Below are 19910 nucleotides of genomic sequence, written 5' to 3' on the forward strand. Positions count from 1 at the left end.
GGTGCTCACAAGACGAGGGGGTGACTGAGTTTGGCTGCTTACCAGACGAGAGAGGAGGGACTGACTGAGTTGGTTGCTCACCAGACGAGAGAGGGACTGACTGAGTTGGCTGCTCACAGAAGAGGGACTGACTGAGTTGGCTGCTCACCAGACGAGAGAGGGACTGACTGAGTTGGTTGCTCACCAGACGAGAGAGGGACTGACTGAGTTGGTTGCTCACCAGACGAGAGAGGGACTGACTGAGTTGGCTGCTCACAAGACGAGGGACTGACTGAGTTGGCTGCTCACAAGACGAGGGACTGACTGAGTTGGTTGCTCACCAGACGAGAGAGGGACTGACTGAGTTGGTTGCTCACCAGACGAGAGAGGGACTGACTGAGTTGGCTGCTCACCAGACGAGAGAGGGACTGACTGAGTTGGCTGCTCACCAGACGAGAGAGGGACTGACTGAGTTGGTTGCTCACCAGACGAGAGAGGGACTGACTGAGTTGGCTGCTCACACAGACGAGGGACTGACTGAGTTGGCTGCTCACCAGACGAGAGAGGGACTGACTGAGTTGGTTGCTCACCAGACGAGAGAGGGACTGACTGAGTTGGCTGCTCACAAGACGAGGGACTGACTGAGTTGGCTGCTCACCAGACGAGAGAGGGACTGACTGAGTTGGTTGCTCACCAGACGAGAGAGGGACTGACTGAGTTGGCTGCTCACAAGACGAGGGACTGACTGAGTTGGTTGCTCACCAGACGAGAGAGGGACTGACTGAGTTGGTTGCTCACCAGACGAGGGACTGACTGACTGAGTTGGCTGCTCACCAGACGAGGGACTGCTGAGATGGCGCTCACCAGACGAGGGACTGACTGAGTTGGCTGCTCACCAGACGAGAGAGGGACTGACTGAGTTGGTTGCTCACCGACGAGAGAGGGACTGACTGAGTTGGCTGCTCACAAGACGAGGGACTGACTGAGTTGGCTGCTCACCAGACGAGAGAGGGACTGACTGAGTTGGTTGCTCACCAGACGAGAGAGGGACTGACTGAGTTGGTTGCTCACCAGACGAGAGAGGGACTGACTGAGTTGGTTGCTCACCAGACGAGAGAGGGACTGACTGAGTTGGTTGCTCACCAGACGAGAGAGGGACTGACTGAGTTGGCTGCTCACCAGACGAGAGAGGACTGACTGAGTTGGTTGCTCACCAGACGAGAGAGGCACTGACTGAGTTGGCTGCTCACAAGACGAGGGACTGACTGAGTTGGCTGCTCACAAGACGAGGAGACTGACTGAGTTGGTTGCTCACCAGACGAGAGAGGGACTGACTGAGTTGGCTGCTCACCAGACGAGAGAGGGACTGACTGAGTTGGCTGCTCACCAGACGAGAGAGGGACTGACTGAGTTGGTTGCTCACCAGACGAGAGAGGGACTGACTGAGTTGGCTGCTCACAGACGAGGGAGGGACTGACTGAGTTGGCTGCTCACCAGACGAGAGAGGGACTGACTGAGTTGGTTGCTCACCAGACGAGAGAGGGACTGACTGAGTTGGTTGCTCACCAGACGAGAGAGGGACTGACTGAGTTGGCTGCTCACAAGACGAGGGACTGACTGAGTTGGCTGCTCACCAAACGAGGGACTGACTGAGTTGGTTGCTCACCAGACGAGAGAGGGACTGACTGAGTTGGCTGCTCACAGACCGAGGGACTGACTGAGTTGGTTGCTCACCAGACGAGAGAGGACTGACTGAGTTGGTTGCTCACCAGACGAGAGAGGGACTGACTGAGTTTGGCTGCTCACCAAGACGAGAGAGGGACTGACTGAGTTGGCTGCTCACCAGACGAGAGAGGGACTGACTGAGTTGGTTGCTCACCAGACGAAGAGGGACTGACTGAGTTGGCTGCTCACCAGACGAGAGAGGGACTGACTGAGTTGGTTGCTCACCAGACGAGAGAGGGACTGACTGAGTTGGCTGCTCACAGACGAGGGACTGACTGAGTTGGCTGCTCACCAGACGAGAGAGGGACTGACTGAGTTGGTTGCTCACCAGACGAGAGAGGGACTGACTCAGTTGGTTGCTCACCAGACGAGAGAGGGACTGACTGAGTTGGCTGCTCACAAGACGAGGACTGACTGAGTTGGCTGCTCACAAGACGAGGGACTGACTATGAGTTGGCTGCTCACCAGACGAGAGAGAGACTGACTGAGTTGGCTGCTCACAAGACGAGAGAGGGACTGACTGAGTTGGCTGCTCACCAGACGAGAGAGGGACTGACTAGTTGGTTGCTCACCAGACGAGAGAGGGACTGACTGAGTTGGTTGCTCACCAAGACGAGGGACTGACTGACTGAGTTGGCTGCTCACTAGACGAGGACTGACTGAGTTGGCTGCTCACCAGACGAGAGAGGGACTGACTGAGTTGGTTGCTCACCAGACGAGAGAGGGACTGACTGAGTTGGCTGCTCACAAGACGAGGGACTGACTGAGTTTGGCTGCTCACCAGACGAGAGAGGGACTGACTGAGTGGGTGCTCACCAGACGAGAAGGGACTGACTGAGTTGGTTGCTCACCAGACGAGAGAGGCACTGACTGAGTTGGCTGCTCACAAGACGAGGGACTGACTGAGTTGGCTGCTCACAAGACGAGGGGCTGACTGAGTTTGGCTGCTACCAGACGAGAGAGGGACTGACTGAGTTGGTTGCTCACCAGACGAGAGAGGGACTGACTGAGTTGGCTGCTCACCAGACGAGGGACTGACTGAGTGGCTGCTCACCAGACGAGAGAGGGACTGACTGAGTTGGTTGCTCACCAGACGAGAGAGGGACTGACTGAGTTGGTTGCTCACCAGACGAGAGAGGGACTGACTGAGTTGGCTGCTCACAAGACGAGGGACTGACTGAGTTGGCTGCTCACAAGACGAGGGACTGACTGAGTTGGTTGCTCACCAGACGAGAGAGGGACTGACTGAGTTGGTTGCTCACCAGACGAGAGAGGGACTGACTGAGTTGGCTGCTCACCAGACGAGAGAGGGACTGACTGAGTTGGCTGCTCACCAGACGAGAGAGGGACTGACTGAGTTGGTTGCTCACCAGACGAGAGAGGGACTGACTGAGTTGGCTGTCACAAGCAGGGACTGACTGAGTTGGCTGCTCACCAGACGAGAGAGGGACTGACTGAGTTGGTTGCTCACCAGACGAGAGAGGGACTGACTGAGTTGGCTGCTCACAAGACGAGGGACTGACTGAGTTGGCTGCTCACCAGACGAGAGAGGGACTGACTGAGTTGGTTGCTCACCAGACAAGAGAGGACTGACTGAGTTGGCTTCTCACAAGACGAGGGACTGACTGAGTTGGTTGCTCACCAGACGAGAGAGGCTGACTGAGTTGGTTGCTCACCAGAGCGAGGGACTGACTGACTGAGTTGGCTGCTCACCAGACGAGGGACTGTCTGAGATGGCGCTCACCAGACGAGGGACTGACTGAGTTGGCTGCTCACCAGACGAGAGAGGGACTGACTGAGTTGGTTGCTCACCAGACGAGAGAGGGACTGACTGAGTTGGCTGCTCACAAGACGAGGGACTGACTGAGTTGGCTGCTCACCAGACGAGAGAGGGACTGACTGAGTTGGTTGCTCACCAGACGAGAGAGGGACTGACTGAGTTGGTTGCTCACCAGACGAGAGAGGGACTGACTGAGTTGGTTGCTCACCAGACGAGAGAGGGACTGACTGAGTTGGCTGCTCACCAGACGAGAGAGGTACTGACTGAGTTGGTTGCTCACCAGACGAGAGAGGCACTGACTGAGTTGGCTGCTCACAAAGACGAGGGACTGACTGAGTTGGCTGCTCACAAGACGAGGGACTGACTGAGTTGGCTGCTCACAATACGAGGGACTGACTGAGTTGGTTGCTCACCAGACGAGAGAGGACTGACTGAGTTGGCTGCTCACAAGACGAGGGACATGACTGAGTTGGTTGCTCACCAGACGAGAGAGGACTGACTGAGTTGGCTGCTCACAAGACGAGGGACTGACTGAGTTGGCTGCTCACAATACGAGGGACTGACTGAGTTGGTTGCTCACCAGACGAGAGAGGGACTGACTGAGTGGTTGCTCACCAGACGAGAGAGGGACTGACTGAGTTTGCTGCTCACCAGACGAGAGAGGGACTGACTGAGTTGGCTGCTCACCAGACGAGAGAGGGACTGACTGAGTTGGTTGCTCACCAGACGAGAGAGGGACTGACTGAGTTGGCTGCTCACCAGACGAGAGAGGGACTGACTGAGTTGGTTGCTCACCAGACGAGAGAGGGACTGACTGAGTTTGCTGCTCACCAGACGAGAGGGACTGACTGAGTTGGCTGCTCACCAGACGAAGAAGGGACTGACTGAGTTGGTTTCCTCACCAGACGAGAGAGGGACTGACTGAGTTGGCTGCTCACCAGACGAGAGAGGGACTGACTGAGTTGGCTGCTCACCAGACGAGAGAGGGACTGACTGAGTTGGTTGCTCACCAGACGAGAGAGGGACTGACTGAGTTGGTTGCTCACCAGACGAGAGAGGGACTGACTGAGTTGGCTGCTCACCAGACGAGAGAGGGACTGACTGAGTTGGCTGCCTCTGCTCACCAGACGAGAGAGGGACTGACTGAGTTGGTTGCTCACCAGACGAGAGAGGGACTAACTGAGTTGTTAAGTAGCTTCTTTAGATCACTCTAAACTCTGTCAAACGTGTGAAATAATCTCTCCAGTTGAAGCACTTCTGACACCGTGTTATGATGTTAAGAGATGATTGTACAGAGACACTGTGAATAAGAGCAGGAGGGTGTGAATGGCTCAGCTTCAAAATGTTATTGATCAATTGAATAATTCTTGAAAATGATACCCAAGCCTGGCCAATACCYCAGTTATTGATTTAAAAAACAGGCCCTTCCTAACCCGATGTATAATGTCGGGGCCCTTAGGGCTCGAGTTGGGTAGCAGAGCTGTACTAGGGAGACATGACGAAGAATACACTATTGTGGTTGGAAGGAGGGCGTACTGTAGTTACATATAGTGTGGAATTGTGTGTGTGGGTGTGAGAGAGAAAGATAGAGGGTCTATTATATTGCATTAAAGTAATTTTTGTTGACTGTTATGTGACAGTTTTGTTGTTTAGAATGGAATATGCAGATAATGTTTAACCATTTTCTATGTGTTCCCCAAGTTTTCCTTAATTCCTTAATTTTCCAGTGATTGACATAAAGCTGGACAAACCAGCAGAACCCACTGTCCCAGAGGGCGGGTGCTCGTGTTAATGCAGAGCTGTCAGACAGCTTCCTTCACACCATAGGCTTGTTGTGTTGCTTCCTACTGGTTAGCTTCCAGTTGACTTTTCTGATTGGATATGGGCCTTATACCGTATATATCCGATTAGACGAATCAAGTGTTATTTCAGTCTTCAGTTGTAAAATATTGTATACTTTGTCAATATGTAGCTAAGTGCCGGACAAGAAAAAAAAAAAGAAAAAAAAAAGGAAAATGGAATGAAACTCGAATTATTTTCGCCGTTATGTTTTGTATTTTTTTATATAAAAGGGAAAGCACCAAAAATGAGGCTYAAATGGGGAGAAGTGGGCCAGTCCATTTTCAAGATGGCTGCCCTGTCTGAATGTCTGCAGCACGCATGCACGCTGATCTCATGCCTCTCGAACCCCGGAGCTGCTCGACTAACTTAGAATGTTTTATAGCGTAATAATAGCATACTCATATCAACAATGTGTTCCAATTCATATTCCCCACAGGAGTTGATTTACCGTAGATTCAYCCTTAAGTTACTGTAGCTGTGAAAATGTGTAACTCTCAATGGGCAACTTTTATAGAACAACTGTGCTGTGGTACAAGAAGAAAAAAGCCAATGGAATTTCACATGCCCTCCCCTTCTCTCCCTCCGTTCCCCCGGCAACACACATAACGATCCACTGTACTGCACTGTATATAATATGTATGTCGTGAACGTCCCTTAGTAAAAGTGGTCATTGTTCACCGGTATGAGTAATCTAACAATGATTAATAAATAAAAGATTAAAAGGGCTTCACTCTTCTAACCATCCACACTTACCCATTTCAAAATGGTCTCGTCTTTCAAAAGTGTCTCTTGCTTTACTCGTAGTTATATTTATGATCCTTTCAAATACATACTGTATATCAGACTAAGTCAGAATATAACATGWTYWWRTTMTRYAKAAYWWRAWCCTCTCATTTACAGTTCAAATCAAATTGTATTTGTCACATGCTCTGAATACAACAGGTGTAGACCTTACTGTGAAATGCTTACTTTAAAACCTTTAACCAACAATGCAGTTCAAGAAAGAGTTAAAAAATATTTACTAAATAAACTAAAGTAAAAAAGTAAAAGATAAAAGTAATACAATAAAAATAACGAGGCTATATACAGAGGGTACCGGTATCGAGTCAATAACTATTAAATGATGTTGGGCATAGTGGGCACATGGTGGGGGGAAATGGAGACCATGGTTAGAGACTATTACCTATTTGACACTACCAGGGGTCTAACCTGCTTTTGAAAGCAAAAGTCAAATTGAAAACATAATTGGCAATATTGATTTTCATTAATAGCAAGCTAGGAGGACTGATGGTTTGCTTAGCTAATCTACTGTAGCAAGTCTGTTAGGTAACTACTGTAGCYATCTAGGAAACTTTCCAGCTAGCTATTTTTTCATTTCTAGCAGAAAGTGTTATAGCCGTGGTATAAGCGGGATAATCAACTCGGGGCTCTATGCKTTCCCTGGAAAATAATGCAACTCCGTGGAAGGTTAGTGCCACGGCGCTGTGCGTGGTGGCACACAACTTCCAAATCGTGCATTGTTTACCACAGAATGCATAGTCCCTCATTGATTATCCCTTAATTATGTCTATTTAATTATGTGTTAAAAACCATAAGACAGTTATAATGCATATAGTGAGCCAATATTTACTTAGATTTTAACAGATATTAACATGCAAATTAGGCCTAAGTGACCTAAACATTAAGACAAGGTGAGCAGAGACATGAAAGACAGTAGTCAAGGTAGCACATCTGTGAGGACATGAAGCAGATTATGCAGATGTTTGCTCAAATTAAATCTCACCGCTCAAGAGGTGGCACACATAGTTAATAACATGTCACTGTGATTGGTTGCCAGTGTGTGTATGTCCCTTCTGATTGGTTGACAGTGACTCAGGTGTTTCTGCTGACTGGAGTAGATGGGAGGAGTAGGSAGGGTTTTGACCAATGTTGACAGTGGCATAGTCACCAGAAGAAGTGCTTTCTTAAATGACAGCACTGGCTTCATTGGGGCAGCTGGGGTCCTTATGGAAGTTGACACCGGCATAGTTGAGATTCAGAGGGGCTTGTGGGTAAGTTGGCGTAGATGTTGGACTGTAGGGGTTGGTCATTTATTTCCTCATAGTCAYGATCACAACCCTGGAGAGGAGGAAAATGAGGGGGATGGGAGGATTTACGAGAGGGAACATACACTGAACAAAAACACATGTAAAGTGTTGGTCCCATGTTTCATGAGCCGATATAAAAGATCCCAGAAATGTTCCATATGCACAAAGTCTAAATTTCGTACACACATTTGTTTACATCTGTTAGTGAGCACTTCTACTTTGCCAAAATAATCCATCCACCTGACAGGTGTGRCATATCAAKAAGCTGATTAAACAGCATGATCACACACTCAATGACATTGCTACATTAGGCAGATATTTTGTAGGAAACAATGTCATCAAAATTGTCAAATTTACTTTAGACAGATGGCAATGTCATTAGCTAGCAAAGTTAGTCAAATACCTAGCAATGCTAATGTTAATTAGCTAGAATTCGGTGTGCTCCCCTCACTCTTATCTAGCTAGCTAACATTATAYTACAGGTGTTTGTAAATTCACTCTGGAGTGCCAGAGTGTGCATTCGTAAATTCAGAACATTGTCAGATTGTCATAGTAAATTCCGAGCGTTTCACTCTCAGAGCGTTCAGAGAGAACACTGGACGCTCTGTCCGAGGAGTAGGGTTGATCCGAGCATTCTGACTTCACAACAGCAGTCAAGCGACCAAGCTAACTGGCTAAAGTTGGCTAGCTTGCTAGATACTTCTGACACAAATGATGGAACTTCACTGTCAAGCCTCAKGAGAAGACCCAGATGCAGACAGCTTCAAAGTAACAAAATGTTTTTCATGAGCTGAAAAAAGATCCCAGAAATGTTCCATATGCACAAAAGCTTATTTCTCTCAAATTTTGTACACAAATGTGTTTACATCCCTGTTAGTGAGCATTTCAACTTTGCCAAAATAAGCCATCCACCTGACAGGTGTGGCATATCAATAAGCTACACAGTGTGTTATACATTGCTCAGTATTGGGTATCCAGCAATCTGTTCAGGTGGTTTTGAGAGCTGCATTTCCACCAACAGGGCACACACACTGACCTCTCTGTTGATCCCAGTGTTCACCGTCAGTGCAGAGGAGACAGCTGTAGAACACAGACAAACACAGCTCACTATTTGGCTCCAGCAGTCTGTTCAGGTGGATTTGAGAGCTGCATTTCCAAGAACAGGGAGCCGAGGGCACACTGTCACACTGTTCACAATGAGACGTCTAATGTTCAATCAGGGCCAAAGGATGATTTGTACCTCTGTCACTCAGCTGCGTTATGCCATTGTCATCAACATTCTCAAGACGCTCAGCCATACTGATGCCCAAAAGTCAAGTGGTGCCCAGTCATTCTTAACAGAGGCTATGAGTTTTGTCTAAATTACACTATAGTAGCTTGGAAATGCATGACATTGCCATTATGCAGCTATTTTGTAGTAAAAAAAAGTATCAATATGTTGTCAAATTTACTTTAGACAGATGGCAATGTTGTCATTAGCTAGCAAAGTTTGTCAAAACTATCTAGCAATGCTAATGTTAATTAGCTATAATTCAGTGTGCTCCCCTCCCTCTTATCTAGCTAGCTAACATTATACTACRGGTGTGTTCATAAATTCACTCTGGAGTGCCAGAGTGCGCWCAGTGTTTTCTGGGCRTTYGTAAATTYAGAACATTGTCAGATTGTYATAGTAAATTCAGAGCGTTTCACTCTCAGAGCRTTCAGAGAGAACACTGGACGCTCTGTCCGAGGAGTAGGGTTGATCCGAGCATTCTGATTTCACAACAGCAGTCAAGAGGCCAAGCTAACTGGCCAACTTGCTAGATACTGCCGACACAAATGAGGGAATTTCTCACTCTGTCAAGGCTCAGGAGAAGACCCAGATGCAGACAGTTTCGAAGTAACAAAAGTTTCACAAAAACAGGGGGGCAGGCAAAGGTCAGTAATCCAGAGCAGAGTCCGAAAGGTACAGAACGGTAGGCAGGCTCAAGGCAGGTAGAGGACAGTAATCCAGGGTGGTGTGACAAGGTACAGAANCAGTAATCCAGGGTGGTGTGACAAGGTACAGAACGGTAGGCAGGCTCAAGGCAGGTAGAGGACAGTAATCCAGGGTGGTGTGACAAGGTACAGAATGGCAGGCAGGCTCAGGACAGGCAGAATGGTCAAAACAAGACAACAGGAACTAGAGACAGGAGCACGGGAAATCCGCTGGTAGGCTTGACGAAACAAAACGAACTGACAGGCAAACAGAACACAGGTATAAATACATTGGGGATAATGGGGAAGATGGGCAAAACCTGGAGGAGGGTGGAGACACGCACAAAGACAGGTGAACCAGATCAGGTTGTGACACTGACCATTTCACTCATTCTAGCAGAGCTGGTTAGGCTGTTTAAGTTATCTAGAGTTTTGGATACTTTAACTGCTGCCCGCAACAATTTAATGGCATTTTTTGCCAATGTTTACTGACACGGTCATATTCAACAGGTGTTGCAGTTTGTAAATTCTGTTCTGCACTCCTGTCACAGATGAGTGCTCTGAAATCAGAGTAGATAGCCAGAGTGAATTTACTAACACTCCTAGCTAGCTAACGTTATACTACACCTAAAGTCAATCGGATGACATCACAATGATAACAGGTTTTCCAACTAATTATTTGTTTCCAAATCACTATAATGTACTTTAGACTAAATCTTAATCAGTGCCGGTTGAGAACGCACTAGTCGGTTGAGAACGCACTAGCCGGTTGAGAACGCACTAGTCGGTTGAGAACGCACTAGTCGGTTGAGAACGCACTAGCCGGTTGAGAACGCACTAGCCGGTTGAGAACGCACTAGNACTAGTCGGTTGAGAACGCACTAGCCGGTTGAGAACGCACTAGCCGGTTGAGAACGCACTAGCCGGTTGAGAACGCACTAGCCGGTTGAGAACGCACTAGTCGGTTGAGAACGCACTAGTCAGTCGGGCATCAGTCCTCAAGAGAACTCAAAACAATATTGTGACGAAATGTGCAATCATGAATATGCAAATTATTTATTTGAAATGAAAAGTGTGAAAAGGGGCATTTAAATTTTTTGACAGCGTGTGTGTTTCTCACCTGTTTCCTTGTTGCATTTCCATCTGTAGACTATAAGCAGACTGACTACAAGCAGCAATGTAACCAGACTCATAGATACTATGATGATCACTGATGTTCCTGGAACACAGACACACAAGTAGCGCCAATACTTTACAATCAGCACTTCTGTTCAACTTTCATAGGGCCTTTTTACACTTATATGTAATGTAAGATCTGCCTCTTTGATAAAATGTTACATTTTATGTGCATCTTTTCTGTTTACATCCTATCCTTACATTAGCCTTGGATGTGGTGGCCAACATTCATGCATGGGTGTAGCTATTTGCATACACCATAGTATATAGACTACCAAAAGAAGGCTAGCTGTTCAACTATACAGGAGCGCCTCATCTAAACCATATTGCATACTTAAGTAATGCATCAAATCACAGGTGTGGACATTGTCCCCATTTGTTTAAGGCTGATTTACACAGGCAGCCCAATTCTGATCTTTTTTTTCACTAATTGGTATTTCGACCAATCAGATAAGCTCTGAAAAAGATCTAATGAGTTGCTCGAGAGACATTGTCTTTGCACTATACCACTCAGTGGGGAATCTGGTGTGGAAGTGTCCCACACTACCTAAAGTCAGATTTGGCTCCAAATCAGTAACTTACACTACAAAAGTACATGTTGTGAAACCAGTTTCAAAGAGAAACCAGCATACAGTAAGTTTAAAAGGCTCATAGGCTGTGTTCACGCAACTTTTGACCAATCAGATATTTTCAAATCATCTTTTTCAGATCTGATTGAATTAGTGAAAAACACAGCCATAAGAGTTTATTTACCAGATCCATTGTGTGTTGATGAGATGGATGATGGTGGTGAGATGGCTAAGGATGATGGAGTTGGTGAACCAGGGTTTGATGCGGTTGTAGTAGGTTCTGTTTTGGTGGTGATTGTTGGTGCTGCTAAAAAGGACCACAAAACAAAGTGACAATTTTCCACATGGCTAACAAAACAAAAATGCTGTCTGCTGGTATTAAAGTAGTTCTTGCAGGGGGATGTTGTCACGTTGTATAAAAGGATTGGAGACAGAAATACATAATAGGGGGTTTTAACTCCACCCAAAAATACAACATGCCATGTAAAGGCACAGGGACGAAGTCCAAAACAAACACATGTACAAAAACACAGGGATGTAACCCAAACAAAAGAGGTTAAACCTCTAATAAATACACGGGACAAGACCCATAATAACAATGACACAATACAACACCGCACAGGCACTCACAAGATCAACGGTCATGGGAACAATAACCGACCACACAATGGTGAGCAGAGGGCACATATATACAATTACTAATCAGGGGGAATGGGAACCAGGTGTGCGTAATAGGACAGTTCAGTACTGCCTAGAGGCCGGTGACGTAGACCTCCGGAACTGGTACACGGAATGAGCAGGAGTACGGGGAATCAGTGACAGATGTGTTGTTGGAGAGACATTGTTTGTACACTATACCACTCAGAGGCGGGAATCTGATTCAAAGTCAGATTTGACACCAGATCTGTCTCTTTACAGTACAAAAATATGTTTACAAACTAGCGTAGTGTAGAAAGGATCCGTTGTGTGTTGATAGTGTTATGATATGGAGGGAAGGTTAGAGTTAGGACATTGACAAACAACACACTACCATGATACACTTTCACACTACATCCTSAGGTGGCAGCACCAACCGAGTCTAGATGCTGAGCCAAGTTTCTAGTTACACACAGGTGCTGCCAATTAAGGTGAGTGTCCCAGCTGGCAGAGCCATGAGGCTGCTGGTGTTTGTTTGGTAGCCATGAGGCCTTTCATTTGTTTTTGAGTCTTTAGTTTGGGCATGCTTTTTTCTAATTTTCTTTTTTGTACATATTTATTTTTCGTCACCATCTGAACAAATAATAATCCACTTGGACTGGCCGACCAAGAGGTGAAGAAGGAGCTGGCCCTGGACCTAAGATAAGTTGGCAGTCTCCTGGGTACAGACATTGTGGTCCTGTGTGTGTAACGTCTGCTTCCAACTCACACTCAAACACGTAGATCCCCTGAACGCAGCTCACTTTCCAGCCCACTTTCAAGCTTACACTCTCAAACACATAGATCCCCTGAACACAGCTCACTCTCCAGATCCCAATCACCTGTTCACACACCTGTATGTCATTATCACACACAATTTTGTTCAGTTCTTTGCACCCCATCATTGTGAGGTATTGTTTGTTTTGTGACACACTTCTATTCGGTGCTCTGTTTTTCCCGTAATGTAATCCTCCTGTGTATGATAGGCTATTGAGGCAGGCAAAAACTATCGGATTTCCTGTTATCAGCCTATTGCCTGATCTCCCGGGCGACATTACTAGCCTTTTCCCTGCCTGTACTGTTGTCTTGTTGGACCCCCTGTGTATGACCTTCTGCCTGCCCCTGGACCCAGCTACCTGCCTCCTCCTATGGTCCTTTACAATAAACACCTGCTGCGTCATATGCTTGAAGCCAGYTATCTGTCTCCCATCATGGTCATTACAGTGTGGCTCAGTTGGTAGACCATGGCACTTGCAACACCAGAGTTGTGGGTTCGACTCTCACGGGAAGCAGTACAAACAAATATGAAAATGTATGCACTCACTACTGTAAATTGCTCTGGATAAGAGCGTCTGTAAAATTTTAATTCAACACATAGCTGCACACGCTTACTTTATGCTCACATCAAATCAGGTTACAGACCATGTAGCTAGGCCTAAGATGTAGACACATTTAATATACTACAGGTTGTTTTTCCCGCCTCTACTCACATAGGCACACCCAGCTCTCTCCATCATTGTATCCATCCAAGCTTCTCACTTCACTGACATACAACTGTGTCCTGATCAATCTGTCTCACAATGCAGAACAGGCAAATTAAAGAACAGTCTTACTCTTGATATCTAGCTGGACTGCTGACAGGGTATGAAGAGTGTGGTTGTCCTGCACGCCACAGAGACATCTCCCAGCATCCTCTTTGATTAGGCTAGTGATGGTSACGGTGACAACTCTGGCTGTCTTGTTGTCGAACAGTGAGAACGTGGCATTTTACGTGGCATTGTTTTTCTTCATACACACAATGGATGGAGACTGACCGTTCTTCACAGCCTGTCACCTCAGTGAGGTTCTCACAACACCAATCTGTCATTTTAAACAAACATCTAGGCCTAGCGCTCAGAAAGATGTTCAACCAATTTATTACAAGATAATGATATGCCATAACAGAACTAGAGTGGGTTGGAAACTCCAATGACAATTCCTAGTCTAATGCATTAATGATGTGTGATCTGTGGTTCTCCAATACATGTACTGTACTGTGTGTTTAATCCATTGTTCACGCCACTTGAAGGATATGACCTGATTTAGGGTGAAATCTTGTTGAGATGTTAAAGGGGAAATCTGCAGATCAAACAACAACAAAGCAGTCACCCCATCACTGTTTTTGTTAAACAGCTGACGGATGGGACTGGAGAAATATAGACACTGACCATCCATTAGATCAAAGCTGTAGTTTTAACCATGGTTTGTCTATCCAGTGTTTGTTTGTTTACAAACAATGGAGTAAAACAAGCTTATATTTTGAATTTTAGTGGGGTATGACATTTGAACTAAGCTCATGAGGCACTTATAAGTTATATACTTCAAGAATCAATGGGAATATATTATTTATTTAAAAGTACAAAAATGTACAGTACCAGTCAAAAGTTTGGACAAACCTACTCATTCAAGGGCTTTTCTTTTTTTGTATTTGTAGAATAATAGTGAAGACAAACTATGAAATAACACATACGGAATCATGTAGTAAGCAAAAAAGTGTGAAATAAATTAAAATATATTTTATATTTGAGATTCTTCAAAGTAGCCATCCTGTCAAGGGTGCGTACTGGCGGCAGAGAAGTCAGCCGTTTCCAACGGCTAAGTTTAATTATCAAAACCCACCGGATACAGAACAATACAATACATGGGTACATAACCCCGACGCACACCAGAACAAAACGTGCACAAGCACTGACAACAAACAATTATGGACAAGGACATGGGGGGGGAACAGAGGGTTAAATACACAACATGTCACTGATGGAATTGGAACCAGGTGTGAYGGAAGACAAGACTAAACCAATGGAAAATGAAAAGTAGATCGGCGATGGCTAGAAGGTCGGTGACATCGACCGCCGAACGAACAAGGAGAGGGACCGACTTCGGTGGAAGTCGTGACACATCCTCTGTCTTGTATACAGCTTTGCACACTCTTGGCATTCTCTCAATTAGACATCTGTCCTTTGGTCTGAATAGTCGAAATTTGAGATTTTGGGTTCCAACCTCCGTGTCTTTGTGAGACGCAGAGTAGGTGAACGGATGATCTCCGCATGTGTAGTTTCCACCGTGAAGCATGGAGGAGGAGGTGTGATGGTGTGGGGGTGCTTTACTGGTGACACTGTCAGTGATTTATTTAGAATTCAAGCCACACTTAACCAGCATGGCTACCACAGCATTCTACAAATAGGGCTATCTTCTGTATACCACCCCTACCTTGTCACAACACAACTGATTGGCTCAACTGCATTAAGAAGGAAAGAAACACCTGTTAATTGAAATGCATTCCAGGTGACTACCTCATGAAGCTGGTTGAGTGAATGCCAAGAGTGTGCAAAGCTGTCATCAAGGCAAAAGTGGCTACTTGGAAGAATCTCAAATCTCAAATATATTTTAAAAACTGTTTTTTGGTTAGTACATGATTCCATATGTGTTATTTAATAGTTTTGATGTCTTCACTATTATTTTACAATGTAGAAAATAGTAAAAATAAAGAAAAACCCTTGATTGAGTAAGTGTGTTCAAACTTTTGACTGGTACTGTATGTAGCAATTGCAGATTGCCCCTGCAATTGCTACATGCGCATAACAGAACAATGCATGCATTGTGTCAATGAATAATGTGCATAAAAAATGGAATAATGTTCAGGTTCTCAAGTTRAAAACTTCTTGTCAATAGGGGGGCGCTATTTTCACTTTGGAAAAAATCGTGCCCAAATTAAACTGCCTCGTACTCTATTCTAGATCATACAATATGCATATTATTATTACTATTGGATAGAAAACACTCTCAAGTTTCTAAAACTGTTTGAATTATATCTGTGAGTAAAACAGAACTCATTTTGCAGCAAACTTCCATACAGTGTGAGGTTCTGAATTATGCACTATAGCCCTTACTATATCACATGTGATTGAATATTAGCAACTGTTGGCCTGGGCGCCTGGGTGTCTGTGTGTGTGTGCTGGAAGTAACAGTTAGCCCCAGATAAGTGTGCTGGGAAGCTGTGGTTAGCCTTGAGCGAGAACAGTGGGCTTTGTATGCAGGTGCAAATAGCGCAGACAATGTTGCAGAGCTGTCTGACCTCAGTCTCTGGGGTGAGGGAGCGTAATCTACACAGCAACAGCGCCGGGACACCAAAGAGCGCAAAGAGGCTCGGACTAGCCTGAGCGCCGGCGATAGGCTGGGTGAGTCTAAACCACGCCCAGTCTCTACTCTGTGACAGGCCGGCTCGGAAGCAGGAACTAACTCTGTCAGAGTATATTATAATGTCTTTGTCAGGAACAAGTCAGTTCTCTGTTCTACCCTGCGGGGTGGTACAGGGAACCCGTATATACGAAAGTTGCATTTGCCATTTATTACTTAGTTAATAAAAAATACATAGCATACAATTGGTGACTCATCGTCATACTTATCCTTATACCAGATTGAATTGACGCAACCCTAACAACAGGAAGTGAAAAATCTGAAAACGAGGCTCTGTTCCAGGGCCTGCCTATTCAACTGGCTTATATTTATCGATATGCATGCACTTCATACGCCTTCCACTAGATATCAACAGGCAGTGGAAGGTGGAATGGGGTGTCTAGCTTGATCTGAGGTCGAACAAGAGCTTTTGGAGTGGCAGGTCAGGAATTTCCTTTCTCTACCTAGGCGCGCGAAGCACCTCCATATTGTCTTCTGATAAGCGTTCGGTATACACGGCTAATATCTCCGGCTCTGATTTTATTTGATACATGTGATAATAACATCGTAAAGTATGTTTTTTCAACCGAGTTTTATCAGATTATTCAACGTTTATTGGGACTTTTGGAGTTTTCCGTTCTTTGCATCGAGAGAAACTGGGAACTTCATCAACATTGGCTAGCATTGTGGCGCGAATTCGACAGGAGAAAAGGACATTCTAAAACCAAACAACGATTTATTCTGGAAATAGGACTCCTTGTACAAGATTCTGATGGAAGCTCAGCAAAAGTAAGAACAATTTATGATGTTATTTCGTATTTCTGTGGAAAATGTTATTTCTATTCTCCGCCGTTTTGGCGGGCGCTGTCTCGCAATAACGCAAGCTGTTTGTTATGGTAAAGTTATTTTAAAAAATCTAACACGGCGGTTGCATTAAGAACCAGTGTATCTTTCATTTGCTGTACAACATGTATTTTTTAGTAAAATTTATGATGAGTTCTTTGGTCAGATTAGGTGAGTGTCCAAAATAGCTCCTGACATTCTGGGGAAATGTTGCTACATTTTCACAATGTATAACCACGGTTTGCAGCTCTAAATATGCACATTTTCGAACAAAACACAAGTGTATTGTATAACCTGATGTTATAAGACTGTCATCTGATGAAGTTGTTCAAGGTTAGTGATTAATCTTATATCTTTTGCTGGTTTTTGCGAATGCTATCTATGCGGTGAATAAATGCGTTTGTGTGTTTGGCTATTGTGGTAAGCTAATATAATGCTATATTGTGTTTTCGCTGTAAAACACTTAAAAAATCTGAAATTTTGGCTGGATTCACAAGATGTTTATCTTTCATTTGCTGTACACCTTGTATTTTTCATAAATGTTTTATGATGAGTATTTAGGTATTTCACGTTGCTCTCTGTAATTATTCTGGCTGCTTTGGTGATATTTTTGATGGTAGCTGCAATGTAAAACTATGATTTATACCTCAAATATGCACATTTTCGAACAAAACATAAATTTATTGTATAACATGTTATAAGACTGTCATCTGATGAAGTTGTTTCTTGGTTAGTGACTAATTATATCTCTATTTGGTCGGTTTTGTGATAGCTACCTATGCGGTAGAAACATGGTGAAAATATGCAGTTGAGTCTTTGGCTATTGTGGTTAGCTAATAGAAATACATAGTGTTTTCGCTGTAAAACATTTTAAAAATCGGAAATGATGGCTGGATTCACAAGATGTTCATTTGCTGTATTGGACTTGTGATTTCATGAAAATTATATTATATGATATCCCTGTCCCGTTAGGCTAGGCTATGCTAGTCAGCTTTTTTGATGAGGATGCTCCCGGATCCGGGATGGGTATTAAGTAAAGGTTTTAAGACTCAGGTCAATAGCAGAAGCTTGACTAGGAATGTATATTATAATATGTTTAGTTTGGAAGTGACAAAGTTTTGAGGATGAGAATCAAAGGTTTACACTACCTTCAGAGACTTCAAGGTTGACTTGAATGTAGTTATCTTGTCCCCATTTGTCCACTCCACACCAGTATCTCCCAGCATCGTTTAACGTCAGGTTGGTGATGGTCACAATGAAGACACTTTCCTCTCTGTTGTCCTTCAGCGAGTATCTCCCTCTTGAAGCACTGTTTTCCCCCGCCTCAGTCTTAATAACTTTGTCTTTATTAAAAACAGTACAAACCCCTTTGCAGAGGTACTTCTGGTGGCTCCTCCACTCCTCTCTATAGGGGCATCTGATCTCTGCCTTGCCCCCCTCATATCCTTCCACTGTGATCAACTCTGCTGTACGCACACTCCACACAGCAGCTGCAGGATACACCAACAGTCTCATTACAAACAGTACAAACACCCCAGCGTCCATTTCACATACTGTAAGAGTGGATTCTGCTCTGGTACACCACTGGTGTTCCCCATCACATCCATCAGTACATACTGGACCTTGTGTTCCTCAGTGTCCCCTCCCCTTTATCTAACAACATTATCACTGAGTGAATAGAGTTACACTGTAAAATGTTACAACCAAATGTATCCAACTATAGAGAGGAGTCACTGGAGATGTGTTCATTCAGTCTGATGTACTYACCTAAGAGGAGGACAACCTTCAGTGTGAGGACCAGCAGGATAACCATGATGACTTGTGGCTCCCAGCTAGTTCAAGTCTCTTTAGACCCTGTACACCCTGTTTACTCCAGGCAAATCAAATCAAATCAAATTGTATTAGTCACATGCGCCGAATACAACAGGTGTAGACCTTACAGTGAAATACTTACTTACGAGCCCCTAACCGACAGTGCAGTTTCAAAAAATACGGATAAGAGATGCAGAGTAGTCACCTCAGACCTCTACGTCCAGTTACCACCCCAGTACAGGAAGTTCTGCTCCTGCAGTGTGTATGAGAACCCCTCTGAGAGTGAGTGTGTGTCCACGCTGAGCCACAGCAGTCCTGATGTTTCACTAAGTACTTCCTGAAACCATTTCACTTCTCAGTAACACTTTATAATAACTTCCGGCAATAAACAATTTCTAAGACATTTATATACAGTTTACTCACCATTTATTAATAATGTATTCCTACAATAAATATTAAATAAAAACATATACTGTATATAGACAGATTTTCAAACAACTTTGAAATTATTTGTTAATGATTTACTAGTTAGGGTGGCAGGTAACCTTGCGGCCAGTAACCGAAAGGATGCTGGTTTGAATCCCCGAGCTGACTAGGTGAAAAATCAGGGCGTTCTCGTTGACAAGGCACTTAACCCTAAATGCTTCTGTAAGTCACTCTGGATAAGACCATCTGCTACAGTGCCTTCAGAAAGTATTCACACCCGTTGATTTTTTCAACGTTTTGTTGTGTTGCAAAGTGGAATTAAAATGCATTGTCATTTTTTGTCAACAATGTATACAAGATACTGTAATATCAAATTACGTTTTAATTTGAAGTCCATTTTAAATCGCAACACTATTTACATTAAAACAATCAAATTAAAAGTACAAAGGATGAATAAAAGAACATAAAACACAGAGGATGTCTAAAACTAAAGCTAAAAGGTACATTGTTAACTGTGATTTTAAAAACCTCAATGATTTCTGCTCCTTTTACCTGAGAAGGCAAGCTGTTCCATAACTGAGGGTCTTTGATAGAGAACATAGAATTAGAACATTTTACACACACACACACACACACACACACACACACACACACACACACACACACACACACACACACACACACACACACACACACACACACACACACACACACACACACACACACACACACACACACACACACACACACACACACACACACACACACACACAAACAACACCATACACATCATGATTTCTTGGAACTGAAAACTGGATGTGAAAA

At 44.6% G+C, this 19910-nt stretch overlaps 1 protein-coding gene and 1 pseudogene across 1 annotated transcript; one reads left to right on the forward strand and one right to left on the reverse strand.

Moving 5' to 3' along the window:
• LOC111978935 (ras-related protein Rab-6B-like) overlaps positions 1-5500 on the forward strand; it is a 22908-nt pseudogene extending 17408 nt beyond the window's left edge.
• Positions 5501-5939: 439 nt separating this feature from the next.
• Positions 5940-18946, reverse strand: LOC111979030 (CMRF35-like molecule 5). Its single transcript, XM_024009315.3, has 7 exons — positions 18865-18946; positions 18615-18710; positions 17996-18337; positions 11299-11421; positions 10490-10588; positions 8450-8493; positions 5940-7444 (listed from the first exon to the last, which is right to left on the reverse strand). Exons 2-7 carry the CDS (start codon positions 18658-18660, stop codon positions 7331-7333), a joined length of 768 nt encoding a protein of 255 aa, XP_023865083.1. The 5' UTR covers positions 18661-18710; positions 18865-18946; the 3' UTR covers positions 5940-7330.
• Between the last annotated feature and the right edge of the window lie 964 nt (positions 18947-19910).

Source organism: Salvelinus sp. IW2-2015, linkage group LG19, assembly GCF_002910315.2.
Source record: "Salvelinus sp. IW2-2015 linkage group LG19, ASM291031v2, whole genome shotgun sequence".
NCBI lineage: Eukaryota > Metazoa > Chordata > Actinopteri > Salmoniformes > Salmonidae > Salvelinus > Salvelinus sp. IW2-2015.